We start from the raw sequence: 15,404 nt of genomic DNA, 5'->3' as shown, positions 1-15,404 counted from the left end.
ACTCTGAAGTGAAAATTCCTACAGAACAGCAATCAGCAACATGGGATATCAGTATATTAGTAGATCACATCAAGCAGCATTTGTCTCCAACAAAAGGACTGACTCTGGATCAATTATAATTGAAGACTATTTTACTCCTTTGCATCGCAACTATGTGGCGACCAAGATCCGACATTGGTAGACTACAGTATCGTGATATTATTTTGAAGCAAGATGGGCTGACATCAAGCATCCGTATCCATGCAAGAGCTCCAAAAGAAAGTCAAGTGAAATCAATCACGTTGGGAATCATTGAGGATGAAGATTTATGTCCAGTAAAAACCACTTTCGAGTTCGTTACAAAGACAGCCCACCTTCGACAAAACTTGCCGGAAGATCATACCTTATTTCTAGCTTACATTGAGTCCAACAAAAAATCAACCACTTCAGTCAGACCAACTACTGTAGCAAACTGGGTTAAGGCAGCCATGGAAAAGGCGGGAATTGATATCAAGGACTATCAGGCACATTCTATACGGGCAGCTTCAAGCACAAAGGCTGTAGGACTAGGTCACTCAATCCAAGATGTGAAAAAACATGCCAACTGGAGCTTGAACTCAAACACCTTTGAAAATTTTTATTACAAACCATCTTCACAAACGTCCACTAGTACAGCAATCAACAATTCAATTTTTTCTAGTCCGGAAAACCGTATCACATTGGAGGCCGAAGTGGAGTCAACTGGGATTCGTTTAGGTACGACAACCAATTGATAAAGTCCAAAAATTTTTTTTGACAAGGCTGGGTGAGCAAGTATATGAGCTCAATACTCATTTACAATGAATCTATGACCTATACCCAAGCATTAATATTCAACTCTATTGATTGTCAACCTTCTTTCCCAATCCTTTTGATGATGGAGTGAAAAAAAGTCGGCACTCTTGAGAAATCAAATAAGGGTCTATTGCCTTTTTGACCCTTCTTTTTCCTACTGTAACAGAAGATCCGCGGACAATGATTAACGCGTGACAATGAAGATAATTGTGTAATGCTAAAATAGGGAGTGGAGACAATGAGCTTTGTTTTCATAATAAGAAAAAAGTAATATCTTTACTAAAATCTTTCTTGCATCCACCAACAATAAACATGAAGCCCATTACCAGTGCGTTTCCAAGAGAAGAGGTATATTACTATTAAGAAACAACAGTAGTAATAAAAGGGCTTAAGATACATAAGGGTTCCACTTTCAGACGCATTGTGTAATAATAACGGAAGGATGATGGGCAGCATGATCTTATTCTATTTCGATGTTTATGATAAAAAAATTGCTGACCCACCTCTCTTTTTCCTCCACTTTCTCTTTACATTTTTTAAAAAGAAAAATACAAGGTTTTTAACAAAATTCTTCCAATATCAAGTGCTTGAAAGACTGATTAGCTTTTCATGCAAAAAGGCAGAAAGGATCCTTCGGGATCAAATATGTCCTTTAATCCAGGGATAACAGCTTCAAACGGCCGCTGACAAGCTTGCTGAAGAGCAAGTTCGTATTTACATGGTGATTTTCCATAGAGAACCTTTCCAAAGAAGCATAAGCTTACCGCAGCTAATCGAAGTCCTGTTCCGACCAAGCAGCATCGTCCAAACCTAAGCAGCGCTGGTGCTGTCTCTGTGGTCAAAAAGTTGCCTTTGGTCGTGCCTCCATTCCCTTGCCTTGTCGTTTTGTGCTCCAGCGCAATCGTCAAGACGATCCCTTTCGTGCTGCCCTCCAAATACTGTCACAGTTTGGTAGAAGCCGTTTTGGCAAACACCATGCCAGCGACCTTTTGGTCCTGTCTTCACCTCGCTGCTGCCAAAATCCTTATGTGTCTTTCTCTGCTGGCGTGTTGGCGTTCTCTTTCTCTCCCTCCGCTCCTTTGGTCCCTTCTGTAGACACCGAGAATCAAGCCGATGGTCCCCAATTCACTCCTTCTTCTTGTGTGTCCAGTGCCACTGATACTCGTCCTTCATGTTTTCCTGCTCCTTCTTCTGATTCGGACCTTTCTTCTCCTTTGAAACCGATGCGGTCGCCCATTTTCCTCAGAAGCGAAGGCATGAAGAAGGCGCAGAAGACACAAGCATTTTCCTCTTCCTCTAGGCTAACCAAGAGATGTAAGGCCGAGAGTGGTCATGTTTCTATCTACAAGTAATCCTCTGCCTGCTTTCACGTAAAGTAACGCGATTTTTGGTACTTTGTCGTATACCAATAAGATGAATTATACTTAACTACTCTTACTCACAATCCTTATCCCCTAGGTATCTACTGTTTGCATTGACACACTCAAAGAATCACCTTTGATTCATAGCATCTATAATCAATAGATTTAATTGGTTGACACCATTTATTCTTCTATTTGAGAGTCAATTTCTTTTTGTTAATAAAACACTCTTTCTATTTCTATTTTCTAATTCTTCAAGTTATAAAACTCCTTTTTATTCATAAATCTAAGAGACAAAAAAAAAAAAAAAGAGCAGCTAACCCGACAACGTTAGTTCTAATTCAAAGCTCAATCGTTCTTTCGGTTCAATTGATGAATCTTCTTTAATAAAGATCGACCCGACTTGAAGGTATCATAATCACGCACCACTCTTGACTGTGGCCCCATGGCTGGATCAAAAATAAATTTCCAATGAACCAAAAGCCAAGAGGTATGATAAGCCAATGAATCATAATATTCTGTAGCCAAAGCGCGAACATGTGGCAGACGTGACCAAGGAACCTAACAAACCTATTCAATACCTTTTCTCCTACTTGTGTATCTTTTTACCATTTGAAAATCATGATGCTCATTATGATACCCGATGTTCATAAAGGGTATATTCAACACACCATAGTACGAATACGTCTCTTGCCCGTCATCAAATGCATAATGTTCCTGTATGAAATGGGCAGCTCCCGGATGCAACGAGTACCCACACCACAATGATATAAAGAGGTAAAACAGCCCCCGCCAGGTAGCGATACGTTGAACAAACACGTTGGCCAGTACGGTGACAGCCAGATTGATCCATTCCCATCGTTTGGGCGTATGTCCCCATCGTTGCTGCAAGATAGCGCCTCGAGCGACATACATGACTGGATAAATCAAGATCCATGCACACTTTTTCCATGCGCTGCCTCGGATCCACTTCTTTTCCCACTCCAGTGGTAAGTCTGGGTCTCGTCCTTCGACGCCTTGCCAAGTGTGATGCTCAATATGGTACCGACGGAAGGACTGTGAGATGGGTACAGGTAGTGCCAAGTTGGTGTAGAGGCCCATGATGCGGTCCAGCGTCTTGTCGCCCGTAATCAGGTTATGACAGGCTTCATGGATAATCACACCTACGATACCGGTCATTGTGCCGCCAATAAAGTACGCAGCAAGGATCATCGTCCAATGGCTTGAGTTGTAGTGGCCAAAGTAATAGGCAAGGCCGAGTTGAACCAGGTTGATCACCGTTGCTGCATAAAATGTACTAAAGTCTGAACCATAAAGCTGTCTTATCTCAGGATATTTGGCAAGTAACGCATGCTTTCGTTTGAGATGTGGCTCGTCCATATCGTCCTTTGCAAAATCTTGGTTGGATCTCTTCCAGTGACCAAGATAGAGAGGGTGACGATAATCAGGATGTACTGTGTTTCTGTACCTTTGCTTAAAGGAACCATCAAACCGGATTGGCGGCATCGTTTTTTTTTTTAAAAAAAAAAGACTCGCCTTTAAATGTCAAAATAAAAATAAAAATAAAAAACAATAAAATCAGGAGATTATCTTTATTGTTTCTCAATAAATTTTTTGATAGTTTAATGGATAAGCTATTTAAAGTATATTAGTATCTTGTTATTTCTCCACATGTCATCATTATATCTTACCATTGCCTTTACTTTCTCCACTTGGATATACATGCTTTGATTTCGAACATGCTCTTGGCTCTGGTAGACTCGAGATCGGCCTAAAAGTAAATTTACCTCCGCCTTCAGTCAGTGGCACACTGGCTCGAACAGACGGCTTGCCCATGGGTGGAGGTGGTGGTGGAAGTGGTGATCGTGGAACATTAGGTGAGTTGGATGTCGATGAGGCTCTAGGTCTACCTGGTGGCAGAACAGGCGGTACGGCTAAGCTGCTTCGTACAACTTGTGGACTTGCAGGAGGCGAAGGTGCTGAAGTACGTGGCGGAGGCGGAGGTGGAATCGGTCTCTGTGGTGAACTGTTTGATCGTGTACGTCCTGTTGTCGCTGGTGGAGCAAGTGAGGCTTGGATCTTGGGCGAAACACCAGACGCTACTGAAGGTGGTGCAGGAGGAGGAGGCGGTGGTGGTGATGAAACTGTATTGGAAGAAGGCGTGGGTAATGCTCGGCCAGGAATAGGAGGCGCTTTAAAGTTTCTTGGCAATGTATTGTGAATGGCTGATCTATTGATGGCAGGTGGTGGAGGTGACGATGACGACGAGCCTCGGCCTGTCTCAACTGCAGCACCTCTAGTCTTTCGAAGTGTAGGCATGCCATTAACAAAGAGTCCACCTAATTGAGGACCACTGGGCGCTGCTGGTGGGGCTGTTGGTGGTGCTGATACAGGTGTTGATGGTAAAGATACCATACCAGGAATAGGTGGTCTTGCCATTCCTCCTCCTCCAGTAGGAGCAGTTGGTTTGGATGCTATGAGACAAGTCAGCCTCTTGTTTTTTCGCTATTGTAACATTATACACTTACGAGCGATTGCAGGAGCTGATCTATCATTTGTCACAGCCTTTTTAAGCTTTTTGCCTTTTTGAATTTGGGACAAAAGTGCACTGTCCATTATGTACAAATAAATATATTTATATATGTAAAAAAAAAAGAAGGAAAAAAAGTGTGCTTGCTTTAACCAAGTTTGGCTGGTGATGTCGTGTGTGGGTGTGCATCCATTGAGGTGGTGACTGCTGTTTTGCAGGCTGCTCATCCCCCATTATCGTCAACAAAACTCTTGGCTTGTGTGTGCGCCTAGTAATATAATCTAAACAGCAGCTTTGTAACCATCTTGCTTTAATCGTCACCAATTTAGAATAAAAACTTGTTCAAATAGGGCATAAATAGGGTCATTTCCTTTTTTTATATGCTTGTTTGCCTTTACAAGCAATGCATTAAATGTAAAACATTAATACTCCGTTCAAATAAGGGAAAAACGGCACAGGTAAAACAAGAAAGCATATTTGACACTCCCTTTCTTTTTTCTTCTTCTTTTCAGCAATGACTTTATCAACAGAGCAGTTTAAGGTTTTTATATAAACAAGAATAAAGCAGTGATTGTTATTTACCTTTTTTTAAAAAAAAGACTCTTCACTTTGCTTGGTTTGTGGGTCATGGACTTATTTTCCTATCATGTCTTATTTCCATTCTACTCTACCCATTCTCCATATTTTATCGATTTGCCTACATCTCTGTGATATCAACCTATAGCATCGTCTTGTACAACTCATACAAGGTAAAGTAGCAGATATACGCGAAAAATGAAACTAAAAGCATGACTCAATATAGCCACTTCAACAAGGGTTACCGATCAAGCGCATGTTACTTGACGAAAACACACAATACTTTATCATCTCTGTCTATTTCCTATTCACCAAGAAAAGGCTCGGTAAGAATGCAACATGTCCGCATGATGTGTGTATTTTGACGGTTTAATAGCCACACTGCTACCATTTATCGTCTACTCTTCTTTCCATATTCTCGAATACGCCGAGACTGAGCTGATACCGACACTCTTTCCGGACCAAACTCAGCTCCAGACAAGGATCAAAGAGTTCCGAACGAAATATTACGAACAAGCCATGGACTTGACATCCCGATATGAAGTATGCGGCATCATGGGCCTCCTCCTGCTCGGATTCTTTGTGTAAGTTGTTGTTGGCTGATGCATATCCCGTGTAACCTTTTTTTCTATAGACTCCGTACCTCTCTCACCTGTTTACTCCTCTATGCTCATTTCTTACGCATGCGATACTTTATGTCAACCTACACACGAAATTATATCGATGGTATCTTTGGTCACATCGATCGTTTGTTGACAACGCATCCCAAGGTTCCACCCACAGTCGTCAAGACATATGCAAAAGTGAAAGAAGCTTGGATGAGCGACCCGATTGAGAAGAAGAAATTATAGGATTTATTATTTAAATAAAGATGGTATTAGTGAACGGATACAGGTGATGCGTGGAAGGCAGGGTTCGATAAGTGTTTACATGTGTGCCAGGTAGCAGGCTCTTTTAATACATCCATCACTTGAGGCTTTTCTTCTATTCGAGATGTTGTTACATTCATTGATTGATAATAGCGTTTTTTACTAGGAGCAGAAGGTGTTTTTGATAATCGAAGTTGTTGCATGATAAAACCTATCACAACATTGAATATTATACACTCACAAATATGTCTAGTGCATACCATAAAACCAAAAGCAATGAAGTGGAAAGAATGCAGTCAGGGCAATCATGATGGGGCCAAACGGCTTTAATTGAAAGGCACATAGGATTGCATACGCATGAAAGAGAATACGAGTGAGCACAAAGGTAAACGCAAACAGGTAGTCATGACGAAACTGGTTTCGAACAGAGCCGAGAGCAAGCAGAAAGGTAGGCACCTCCAAGAGGCACATCATGACAAAGATCGAACAATACCTTTGACTGATGGCCCATGTCAACACGCCAATATAGACTATATGATGAATCCAGCCGGTCAAGATGCCAATCTTTTTCGGATAGAATAGGCTTCCGATCAATAGGTCTATCACCAAAAAGGTCATAAAAAAGACGGTGATCTGAACTGTCCAGGTGCGATAGTCAAGTACTCGCGCCATGTTTGATCGGAATAGAATGTACACTAGTGGGATCGAACTCACACTCGTGATGAAGCTGCTCAATAGTGTGCACACATAGGCAATCTCTCTTTCTGTCCTTGCTAGTTTTGATTTGTACCAAAATGTAAACCATCCGATGAGTGTGATTGTTGAATAGATACTTGTTTTTATCACAATTGGATCAGAAATGAATGTAATCATTGTATATTAAAAAAAAAAGAAAAAAAAAAACAAAGGGGAAAGAAAGAACAAAAAAATGGGGTTCCTTTATCTCTTTTTTTATTTCTGTACCTTACATTTAGTCACATTGTTATGAACTAAGCAGGTCATTGATTTGATTCAATACGGTTTGATCCACTTGATTCAAGAGAGCAATGATCGAAGGATGTTGAACAGCCTTTCTGATAAGCTGTATTAAATCTATAGTATACACTGGATCCTGTCGAAAGATCTATACTTGATATATCAGCATCACCATTTCGTTCTCCCAATATATATACCTCGTTCTTTCTATTCTTTTCAGGGCTATCTTCTACTTCATAAATGTCTCCTTCCATGTCTACTTCACTATACAAAACCCTTCATAATATATTAAAATATATTCCAAAATAGGGAAATATCCATGTCCTTACTCGTCTCCTTCAATCTCTTTTATCTCTGGTCCCACGTCACTCCAGATAGCCATCAGATTGGGCAATTTGTTGATCATCAGTGGATACCCAGTCATTAATAAATTTGTAAATCCAATGCATGCTAATTTCCTTGCTCTTGTTTGGCTAATATTATCAAACTATGGGAATGAGTTAGTATTGCTTATTTTTCATTATAAATATACCTTATCAAGCCAAGCGTCCAGCACATGATTCACATAATCTTCTTTTTGCTGATGTTTATCAGCCATCATTTCGATCAGTCGAATGACAAAGGATGCATCATACATTGACAAACGTGCCAATAAATTCATATAGTTCATTAATGCATACCCATACATCTCGCCTTGAAGTAGCAACTGAATGATGTTATTCATCAACCCAGATTGTAAAAGCGAGTTCGCATAGACTTCAATAGGCGCTGATTGGAGTGCTAGGTCGAGCGTGTGCGCGATATAGGCAGCAGCTTGTTCTCTCGACGTGTCTACCTTGTCTGCTAGTTTGCTAAATAAAATCAGGCTGTGTTCGGGTATCAGCGTCGATGACGCATCCAGCATGATGTAGCTATCAATGATCTTTAGCACCTTTCGAAGGTTCTCTGTATCGTAATCCAACAGTTCGAGGCAGGACGGTAAGAGTGACATGATATCAGGGCTGGATTGTAGTGTACACTGGAGCATGGTCCACCAGAGGTCGAGTGAATCTTCCAAAAGATAAATATGTGCTTCCTAATTGAATGTAAATAAAACTGCATTTATATGTGTGGCAAAAATTCCTTACGTTATTACGATCAATGCAGTATCTTATCATGGGTATCAAAATATGATGTATCTGCATGGATTGCTCACCAAGTATCTGTATAATATATGTTAGATTTGTCTGTAAGAATGCTATAGTCACTTACACTTGTCAATTTGGTAAATACAACAACCAGTGAAGACTGAAGCAAGGGTTCAGTACCAGGACCCCACAGAGGCGTAAGTAACTGAATGATTTGATCTGCATATGGTATGACCTATTATATTTTTGTCAATATCTCCTTCTCCTTCATATATATATATATATACTTTACTTCATGTCCTGTTCTATCCATGATGGCAGACAGATACGATATCAGCTTCATCAATGTATCTGCTTCTTCAACCTGGTTAACCATACTAAGCAAAAGATGAATAGCGATTCCCAAATAAGGTAATATGATCTGTGTCTCAAAATCCCAGTCCTCCACCGCATTCTTCAGCGCCTGGACAGCAGTCAACCTGACCACTAAATCCTCGCTCTCGGCCATCAAGTCCAAAACGATTTGATAAATTGTTTGACGACACTCTATACTGACACTTTCTGTGATCCATCTACCTAGCAGCCAGGCTATACGTCTTCGTAAAACCTTTAGCTGCGGGTCCTTGTTGCTAGCCTCAGGCTTTAATCTTTTTGCTACAAATGATTCAAAATCAAATCGGCCATAGAGCGGATTGACGCCAAGCCCAATAGCGGTGTAGACTGCGTCCTTGAATAGAAGGCTTTGTCGATCATTTACATCTTTTTTCAATGTTAGTTCAGTTTCTTTTTCTTTGTTTTTTTTTCCCTACCACACACACGATCTACTAAGTTGATCATGATGGGAGCAAGTTGATCTCTGTGTTTTGACAGTAAGCTCATGAATGTGATCTCTGCACAAGGTCTAATCTCAAATTCCCAATTCTCAGAGTCTGCAGCATTCGTCCACCCTTCAGGATCCTCTTCCCATTTGGCAAAATCGTCGGGTGTCAACAACATGTATCGTCCGATCAACGTTTCAGCACACAGCGTGACAAATTCAGGCGTGACGAATTGCTCATTGATGATCTTGGCTGCTTCCAGCGCCAATGCCTTTTCTTCGTCTGTCACTGACAAAATGTCCAACTCGACTAACGAATGATGAGTTTTTTTTTTTTTTTTTTGGCATGAATCCTTTACCAGTCGTGTGCGTCGAATTCTTGATGGTCTCTTTTACCAAAAGCATGCCTTGTAATAAATGGTGTTCTAATATACCCTGTCCAATCATGATGTTTTGCCAGTAATATCGAATGATATCTAACCATGCTGGACATAATGTCACAGATACTGGATGTGCCTTTTGTAAAGCCAAATAAAGCGTGCCGTACTCTTCAATGATATTTTCTACCTCTTGAATCAGCTTGACTTGATTCATCTGAAGTAGACTATATCCTTTTTTTACGGTTAAACTCTATTATTTTTTTCATTCAATGACACTTACTAAAATTCATGTACTGTGCTAAATGTCCTGAGCTGATGGCAATAAATGTCTACACTTGTTTTAATAACCATACTTAACATTGTTTATCTCTACATACCTTGGTCTCATCATACTTGTGAACATCTTTGATACCACTGACCATCAGGATACGTAAACACTTGATACAAGAGGCTGTGATCTGCAACTCGATTTCCTTTTGCTTTTGAACGTACCCCATGTAAATCTGTGCGACCACTTGAAATAATTCTGGAGCGATCTCGGCAAACTGTTTGCGTCCAGTAGTCAGTAACCGGGTACTGAGTTCGGCAAGAACTTCATACAGTGTCTCAAGTGCGTGATGGTGGATGACACTATTGTCAGCATTTGAAATGATCTTTAAGAGCGAGCTTAGTAGATCAGGCCTACACTAAACTTGCTTAATTGATAATTGAAAAAACAGTAAATAATTGTCTCTGTACCATTGGTGAGGAAAATCGATGCGAGCAATTCGAGCAATAATGACTGCATTCTGCGAAGTGAGCTTTGGGAATAAAAAGGAAGATTAGATACAGTTACTTTTTCAATAAATATATATACCTTCTTGTTGGGTTCATCCATAAACCCGAGAAGTCGTTGACGAATAACCGTCTTTTCCTCGGGATCGATAGGACTATAGAATAGATTAGATAAAAAGTTCTGATATGTCTACACATGTTTAACTTTTTGGCAGTCTTTCTCCAGAAACGATCAATGCCATTCTTTAGGTAAATGCCACTCAATACTCGAATGTCATGGTTGATGTTGGAATCATAAAATATATCCTTTTTTCCATATAATTAGACCCTCTTTTTTGAAATGTCATTTTTCTTTTTACTTGTAAGGTGGCAAAAAACCTAGGCGCGTTCTCCCATTGTTTTAACATGTCTTCGGCTTGTTTCATACGGTAATAATCTTGTGAAGTGGCTTCACTAAGAACCGCAAGAAGTTGGCTTTTGGCTTCACTCATCTATTATGAACAAAATAAAAAAAGAAAAAGAAAACACGAGAACGATGGGGACTTTTTGACAGATAATCAAAGTGTAAGTGTGTACTAAGGAAGAGGGACCTGAAAAATCCGAAGTCACATTATGATTTCTTTCTGTAGAGAGAGTCTTCTACAAAACCATTTAGTTCTAAAATAAAACGTATCTCGCTTTATCGATCATGAATGACGCAAAGAAGCAAAAAGTATTGAAATGTATAAAAGAATAGCCGAGTTTATTAAAGATTTATTATGCTTTAACATTTGAAGTTCCTTTAGGATGCTGCTGCTGAAGGTGCTACTGCTGGAGGTGCTACTCCTGATATTAGAGGTGTTGGTGCTGGTGCTGGTGGTTTTTGCACTGGTCTTCGCCCTCGTCCTTTTCTTAGGAATATGAATGGAGCTTTTCTTTTTTGTACTTGTCCTGCTAGACTTTGAGGAGGCTTTCCTTCAGTCGATGTGATACCTGAATCATTAGCATCGGGAAGAGGAAGACTTGGATCATTAGTGCCAGAAGGAGGATCACCGCCAGGGATAAGAGCATCTAGAAAATTTGGGCCACCTGGAGGAGGAGGGGCGGCAAAGCCAACAGCGGCAAGAGAAGCACAGATAGTAAGAATAACAAGCTTGATTTGCATCTGGTAAAAAAGAAAAAAAGAGTACTGTTGTATCCTTTTTTGTGAAAAACGTTGCCCTTCTTTTATATCAAAAACAGGTCGATGTAGACATTGTTGTCATAGCCGTTTGCTATTGGCTATAAGCGCGCTTTACTATTCTTGGCCAGATGCGCCCTGTTTCTCCCTTTGTTTTGTTGATCATTTACTCGTAAGCATATAAGTTGCAGGAAGTATATTCGCTATATGCACACTTCAGTTTTACTTGGGTCGACAAAACAGCTTTGGGTTAAGAGAGAAAAAATACATGTAAACATGCTCTTGTATGTTTTTCCAAACCTATTAGTATGCATTTAATTGAATAAGCTCTTTAGTTAATAATACAGATGAGCATAAGGGAAAAAACAAAATAGCCTGTCCTGATTAGAGCTACCCATTAAGATGATCATGCTTAAAAAAGAATTTTTCTGGGGATTCAAGAGTAATGAAAGTGTATGCATAAGGAACAATTGTGAATATGTTTCAGATATAAACAAAAGTATATGATGTCAGTCAAATAACATGGTTCATCTAAGATCTGCTTTGTGGAATGTTTACACCACGGTCAAAATTTGACATTGAGAAGCTGATGCAAATCCTGTAGCTGCTCAAAATGAAACAGATGCCCACTAGAATGAATTGCTTATCAATCACCATGAGCTTTATGTATCCAAAAGAGCTTTCTAAGCACCATTCATTTACATAGTGCAGTCAAACTGCCTGAATAATACTTGCCGTATGGTGAAACTGGTTCCGGAGATATGTCCTCACAGTTGCTAGCTTTAAAGGTTGATGCACAGAAAATTAAATGAACAAAGTTGTATGGTTTTGGTGTGATATTTCATCACTTCTACGTGTCGCATAGCATAAAGATGCATCACTTAGCTCCTTTTTTCTTAGAATCGACAGAACGATTACTCTTTGTGCAGTTTATTGCATGAAATTTACTCACAACATGTACGCATGTTTATAATATTTGAGAGTATGAGATTGCTTTTTATCTATAATCTTATAAAACGAGATGTGGTCATAAATATATGTTGTCATTTATTTAAACAACCAGAATTACATGATTTTCCTGAGTTATATCTAGGTGCTTTAGTCAAGCTGAGTCTTTGCGCCCTCAGGTCTTGCATGTCAATGACTATATCGTAATCAACGGATCTTAGCAAATGAATAAAAGTTAGCTTGAGCACTTTTAGTTTAGGGCAAACACGCCCCAATGTTGGAAAAAAGCTAATATCAACGAAATTATTGGAAAGTGACAACTTTTGGAGATAGCTGTAGTGATAATTTTGAAAAGACGGTGACAGAATATTAGCAAAAGCTAACTCCCGAATCTGGGTGCACGCTTCGATAAGCGGAAGATCATCCGTGGGCATATTCATGGAAAGGCTCGAGCACTTCATCATCAGTTTATGGAGATGATGAGAGATGGTTCCTCCAAACAAAGCATCTTGCTTGATTAAATAAGAAAATGGTGTCCAAGTGGAAAGCATACAGTGTAATTCTGTATCCACACAAATACGTATATCTGGTTCCCAACTTGCTTTAGCGAATTCAATTGAGTTAAATGACCTTGGCTGTAGCTTAAATGCTTCAATTGCAAATTTGGAAAGCATGCGAGTGTACTTCATTTGAGCGTTCTCATCGGCTGATTTACGACAGTCTTTTAGAATTAATGTAAAAAAAAAAAATCGACGCTTATATGGCGTCATAAGAGCATTCATCAGGTGAATGTAGTTTTCTTCAAACGATGAAGAGTTTGTTTGTTGTGTATGAAGAGTAACCGATGAAAGGTTTATAAATCGAGTTGAGATATAGTCGACTATCGATCTTGTCATACTCGAGGGCGTGATTGCCATTTCTAAGGTGATTAAGGAAGGATAGATATCTGGATACGCTGTCAGACAGGAAGCGTCTTTTATACTAGCTTGTATACACAAACAAGTTAACTTGGGACACATGTCAAGTATGAACATGAATTCCCGCATAGATTTGATGCCCCAACTTCGAAGTATACGGCTTTGAAGTGATGGAAATGATACCAAGAATTGCGGGCCTTTTTTGCCTGAGGGGCCCTCTATGGAAACAATAGAATCTTTATACTTCAAGTACACATCAGCAGAGGGACTATAGGTTGAACCAACAACGATGCGACGAAGGCCCCACTTGATGTCATCATAAATATCAAGTAAGAACTCTGGTATGCGTTTTGGACGTAGCCAAGTGCTAACATCGATCAATTCAACATTAGGACAAAAAGTGACTAGTTGTTTAAATTCTTCATATGATATGCTTTCATACAGGCCAAGAGTTATTTCCTTGATGCACTTTCCAAGTGTTACTAATCTAGTAGACTTGTCTGACATATTAAGCCCCTAGCACGTTACTTGATTGTGTGAAAGATCAATGCTTTAGAACAAGCGTCTTGTGGGTGCAGAATGCCAATTTGAGCAGACAAGTCGACATTGAAGTAAATCTTTTTTGTCAGAGAGATATTGAAAGATGATTTTCAGAGTGTGTGAAGGCAAATGCTGAATGCTGACCATTTCTAAAACGTAATAAGAAGTGCTCTTTGTTGCATTTTAAGCTGCTGAATAAAACCTTGGACGGTTACAAAAGGGGAATTTCCTTATTTCCTGTCAACTCTGCAGATCGTAGTCCGGCTGTATTTGTGTTGTTCATTGGGTTACTTTCAAGAGTAATGTACTTACTGGGGCACCCAAGAAGAGACAACAAAAGATTTGTTCCGACTACTCGTTTATCATAAAAGTGGCAAGTATATTTTATTTCTTTACTTCAAAAATGAGCACATGAGTCATGTTCTCGAAGATAGAAGAAGAAAATGTAGAGATCGTAGAATATAACAACTGGACTGTTGAGCCTTTTAATGATGAAAACAACTCTTATCTCGCTGCAGTAGATGAGTGTAAGATCATCGCATGCTCCTGTTACTATTACAAAAGACATCAGCAGCTCTGTAAGCTGTATGTACTTGCTTGATATCCATGTAAATGAACTCAGCTTTAGTGGAGGATATCCAAGGGCGTGTCATTCAGCGAGTAAGAGTCTCCTTTGGTGAAACTGAAATGGAAAACGAGACTGATGAAGTACAAACTGAAATGGTGGATGAGGCTCCTGAAGTTCAAACTGATGCTCCCTCAAGGTATCATTTATGCAACCCAGAGCAAAAACGGCATCGCAGAAGCAAATGTCAATCGGGTTCTCAAAATTCAAAAGCTCATCAGAGATATCACCGACATACCTTCATGCTAGTAACTTAATCTGTAGCTAGTATACCTACTCAACTATCAATTGTTCTTTGACATAACAGTTTGTGAGGTTTAAAAATTTTAGGTCTTACAAATCTATCATCAGGCTTCTAGAGAATCGATTAAATAAGGCCAACACTACATGCACCAGAAAATGCGCCAGAAAATAGGCTAATGCTACGAGCGCTACCTACGTTGTCACTACCAAAGTCTCTGTATAACCTAAGTTTGTCCAGTTCACTCTCTCTGATATAAAATACGAATTTATCATAATTACACGTAAGCTAAGTGGTCTTTATTGATCAAACTGACGACATAAAACTAGAATAAATGAAGAAATAACGACATTTCTTTTTATCTCTTTTTCTTGAAAAGGAACAAGCCAAGATGGTGGCTTTATAAAGTCGTGTTTAGCTTGACGCTACGCATTGAAAAGCTTTGCTGGGCAATATCATAAGTAGTATCTGGAAGTAGCGCCCGTAGTATTAATCTAACTTCAGGTGTATTTCCTGGTGCATGTAGTGCTTCCTTTTTCGCCGAGATGCCCAAAATTTTTAGTTAGCGTGATGCAATGATTGGAAATGGGGCAAACCTCTATGATGGTGATAGTAATATGTCGACTCTTAATTGCACTTTTGGTATGTTATCAGTCACCAGTACGTCTTAAATTAGGTTTTATGCCACCCTCAACTATACATAATACTCTATGTTCTTTGTTTTGTTTTGTTTTGTTTTTTTTTTTTTTTTT

At 39.5% G+C, this 15,404-nt stretch overlaps 7 protein-coding genes across 7 annotated transcripts; 1 reads left to right on the top strand and 6 right to left on the bottom strand.

The window, feature by feature from the left end:
* Positions 1 to 2,522: 2,522 nt before the first annotated feature.
* Positions 2,523 to 3,554, bottom strand: RHIMIDRAFT_202997 (fatty acid desaturase; the record flags this gene model as incomplete). The annotated part of the gene is made up of 2 exons (XM_023606653.1): positions 2,523 to 2,735; positions 2,784 to 3,554. The coding sequence occupies 2 exons, from the start codon at positions 3,552 to 3,554 to the stop codon at positions 2,523 to 2,525; spliced, it is 984 nt and encodes a 327-aa protein (XP_023466078.1).
* Positions 3,555 to 3,832: 278 nt separating this feature from the next.
* Positions 3,833 to 4,840, bottom strand: RHIMIDRAFT_227338 (uncharacterized protein). Its single transcript, XM_023607591.1, has 2 exons — positions 4,703 to 4,840; positions 3,833 to 4,648 (listed from the first exon to the last, which is right to left on the bottom strand). The coding sequence occupies exons 1-2, from the start codon at positions 4,788 to 4,790 to the stop codon at positions 3,855 to 3,857; spliced, it is 882 nt and encodes a 293-aa protein (XP_023466077.1). The 5' UTR covers positions 4,791 to 4,840; the 3' UTR covers positions 3,833 to 3,854.
* Positions 4,841 to 5,097: 257 nt separating this feature from the next.
* On the top strand, positions 5,098 to 6,169 carry RHIMIDRAFT_313785 (uncharacterized protein). Its single transcript, XM_023614888.1, has 5 exons — positions 5,098 to 5,245; positions 5,304 to 5,453; positions 5,507 to 5,606; positions 5,657 to 5,864; positions 5,915 to 6,169. Exons 1-5 carry the CDS (start codon positions 5,219 to 5,221, stop codon positions 6,129 to 6,131), a joined length of 702 nt encoding a protein of 233 aa, XP_023466076.1. The 5' UTR covers positions 5,098 to 5,218; the 3' UTR covers positions 6,132 to 6,169.
* Positions 6,158 to 6,821, bottom strand: RHIMIDRAFT_238176 (uncharacterized protein; the record flags this gene model as incomplete). The annotated part of the gene is made up of 2 exons (XM_023608903.1): positions 6,158 to 6,360; positions 6,410 to 6,821. 2 exons carry the CDS (start codon positions 6,819 to 6,821, stop codon positions 6,158 to 6,160), a joined length of 615 nt encoding a protein of 204 aa, XP_023466075.1.
* A 310-nt stretch (positions 6,822 to 7,131) lies between these two features.
* On the bottom strand, positions 7,132 to 10,713 carry RHIMIDRAFT_238175 (ARM repeat-containing protein; the record flags this gene model as incomplete). The annotated part of the gene is made up of 15 exons (XM_023608902.1): positions 7,132 to 7,272; positions 7,322 to 7,388; positions 7,454 to 7,611; positions 7,657 to 8,199; positions 8,252 to 8,326; positions 8,376 to 8,486; positions 8,544 to 9,010; positions 9,061 to 9,378; positions 9,428 to 9,679; positions 9,729 to 9,777; positions 9,826 to 10,129; positions 10,187 to 10,248; positions 10,305 to 10,377; positions 10,428 to 10,528; positions 10,582 to 10,713. 15 exons carry the CDS (start codon positions 10,711 to 10,713, stop codon positions 7,132 to 7,134), a joined length of 2,853 nt encoding a protein of 950 aa, XP_023466074.1.
* Positions 10,714 to 11,003: 290 nt separating this feature from the next.
* Positions 11,004 to 11,366, bottom strand: RHIMIDRAFT_252108 (uncharacterized protein; the record flags this gene model as incomplete). Its single annotated transcript, XM_023610932.1, has 1 exon — positions 11,004 to 11,366. The coding sequence occupies one exon, from the start codon at positions 11,364 to 11,366 to the stop codon at positions 11,004 to 11,006; it is 363 nt and encodes a 120-aa protein (XP_023466073.1).
* A 1,058-nt stretch (positions 11,367 to 12,424) lies between these two features.
* On the bottom strand, positions 12,425 to 13,753 carry RHIMIDRAFT_252107 (uncharacterized protein; the record flags this gene model as incomplete). Its single annotated transcript, XM_023610931.1, has 1 exon — positions 12,425 to 13,753. The coding sequence occupies one exon, from the start codon at positions 13,751 to 13,753 to the stop codon at positions 12,425 to 12,427; it is 1,329 nt and encodes a 442-aa protein (XP_023466072.1).
* Positions 13,754 to 15,404: the final 1,651 nt, after the last annotated feature.

Source organism: Rhizopus microsporus, assembly GCF_002708625.1.
Source record: "Rhizopus microsporus ATCC 52813 unplaced genomic scaffold scaffold_9, whole genome shotgun sequence".
NCBI lineage: Eukaryota > Fungi > Mucoromycota > Mucoromycetes > Mucorales > Rhizopodaceae > Rhizopus > Rhizopus microsporus.
This window is presented reverse-complemented; position numbering and strand designations above follow the sequence as displayed.

Excerpts from the sequence above, each read along its gene's own strand:
- RHIMIDRAFT_227338 (XM_023607591.1), bottom strand. The coding sequence starts at position 4,790 with ATGGACAGTGCACTTTTGTCCCAAATTCAAAAAGGCAAAAAGCTTAAA. Across the intron at positions 4,649-4,702 it reads ATCAGCTCCTGCAATCGCTC|CATCCAAACCAACTGCTCCT; the intron begins GTAAGTGTATAA and ends CTTGTCTCATAG.
- RHIMIDRAFT_313785 (XM_023614888.1), top strand. The coding sequence starts at position 5,219 with ATGACTTTATCAACAGAGCAGTTTAAG. Across the intron at positions 5,246-5,303 it reads TATCAACAGAGCAGTTTAAG|ACTCTTCACTTTGCTTGGTT; the intron begins GTTTTTATATAA and ends TTTAAAAAAAAG. Across the intron at positions 5,607-5,656 it reads ATTCACCAAGAAAAGGCTCG|CCACACTGCTACCATTTATC; the intron begins GTAAGAATGCAA and ends ACGGTTTAATAG.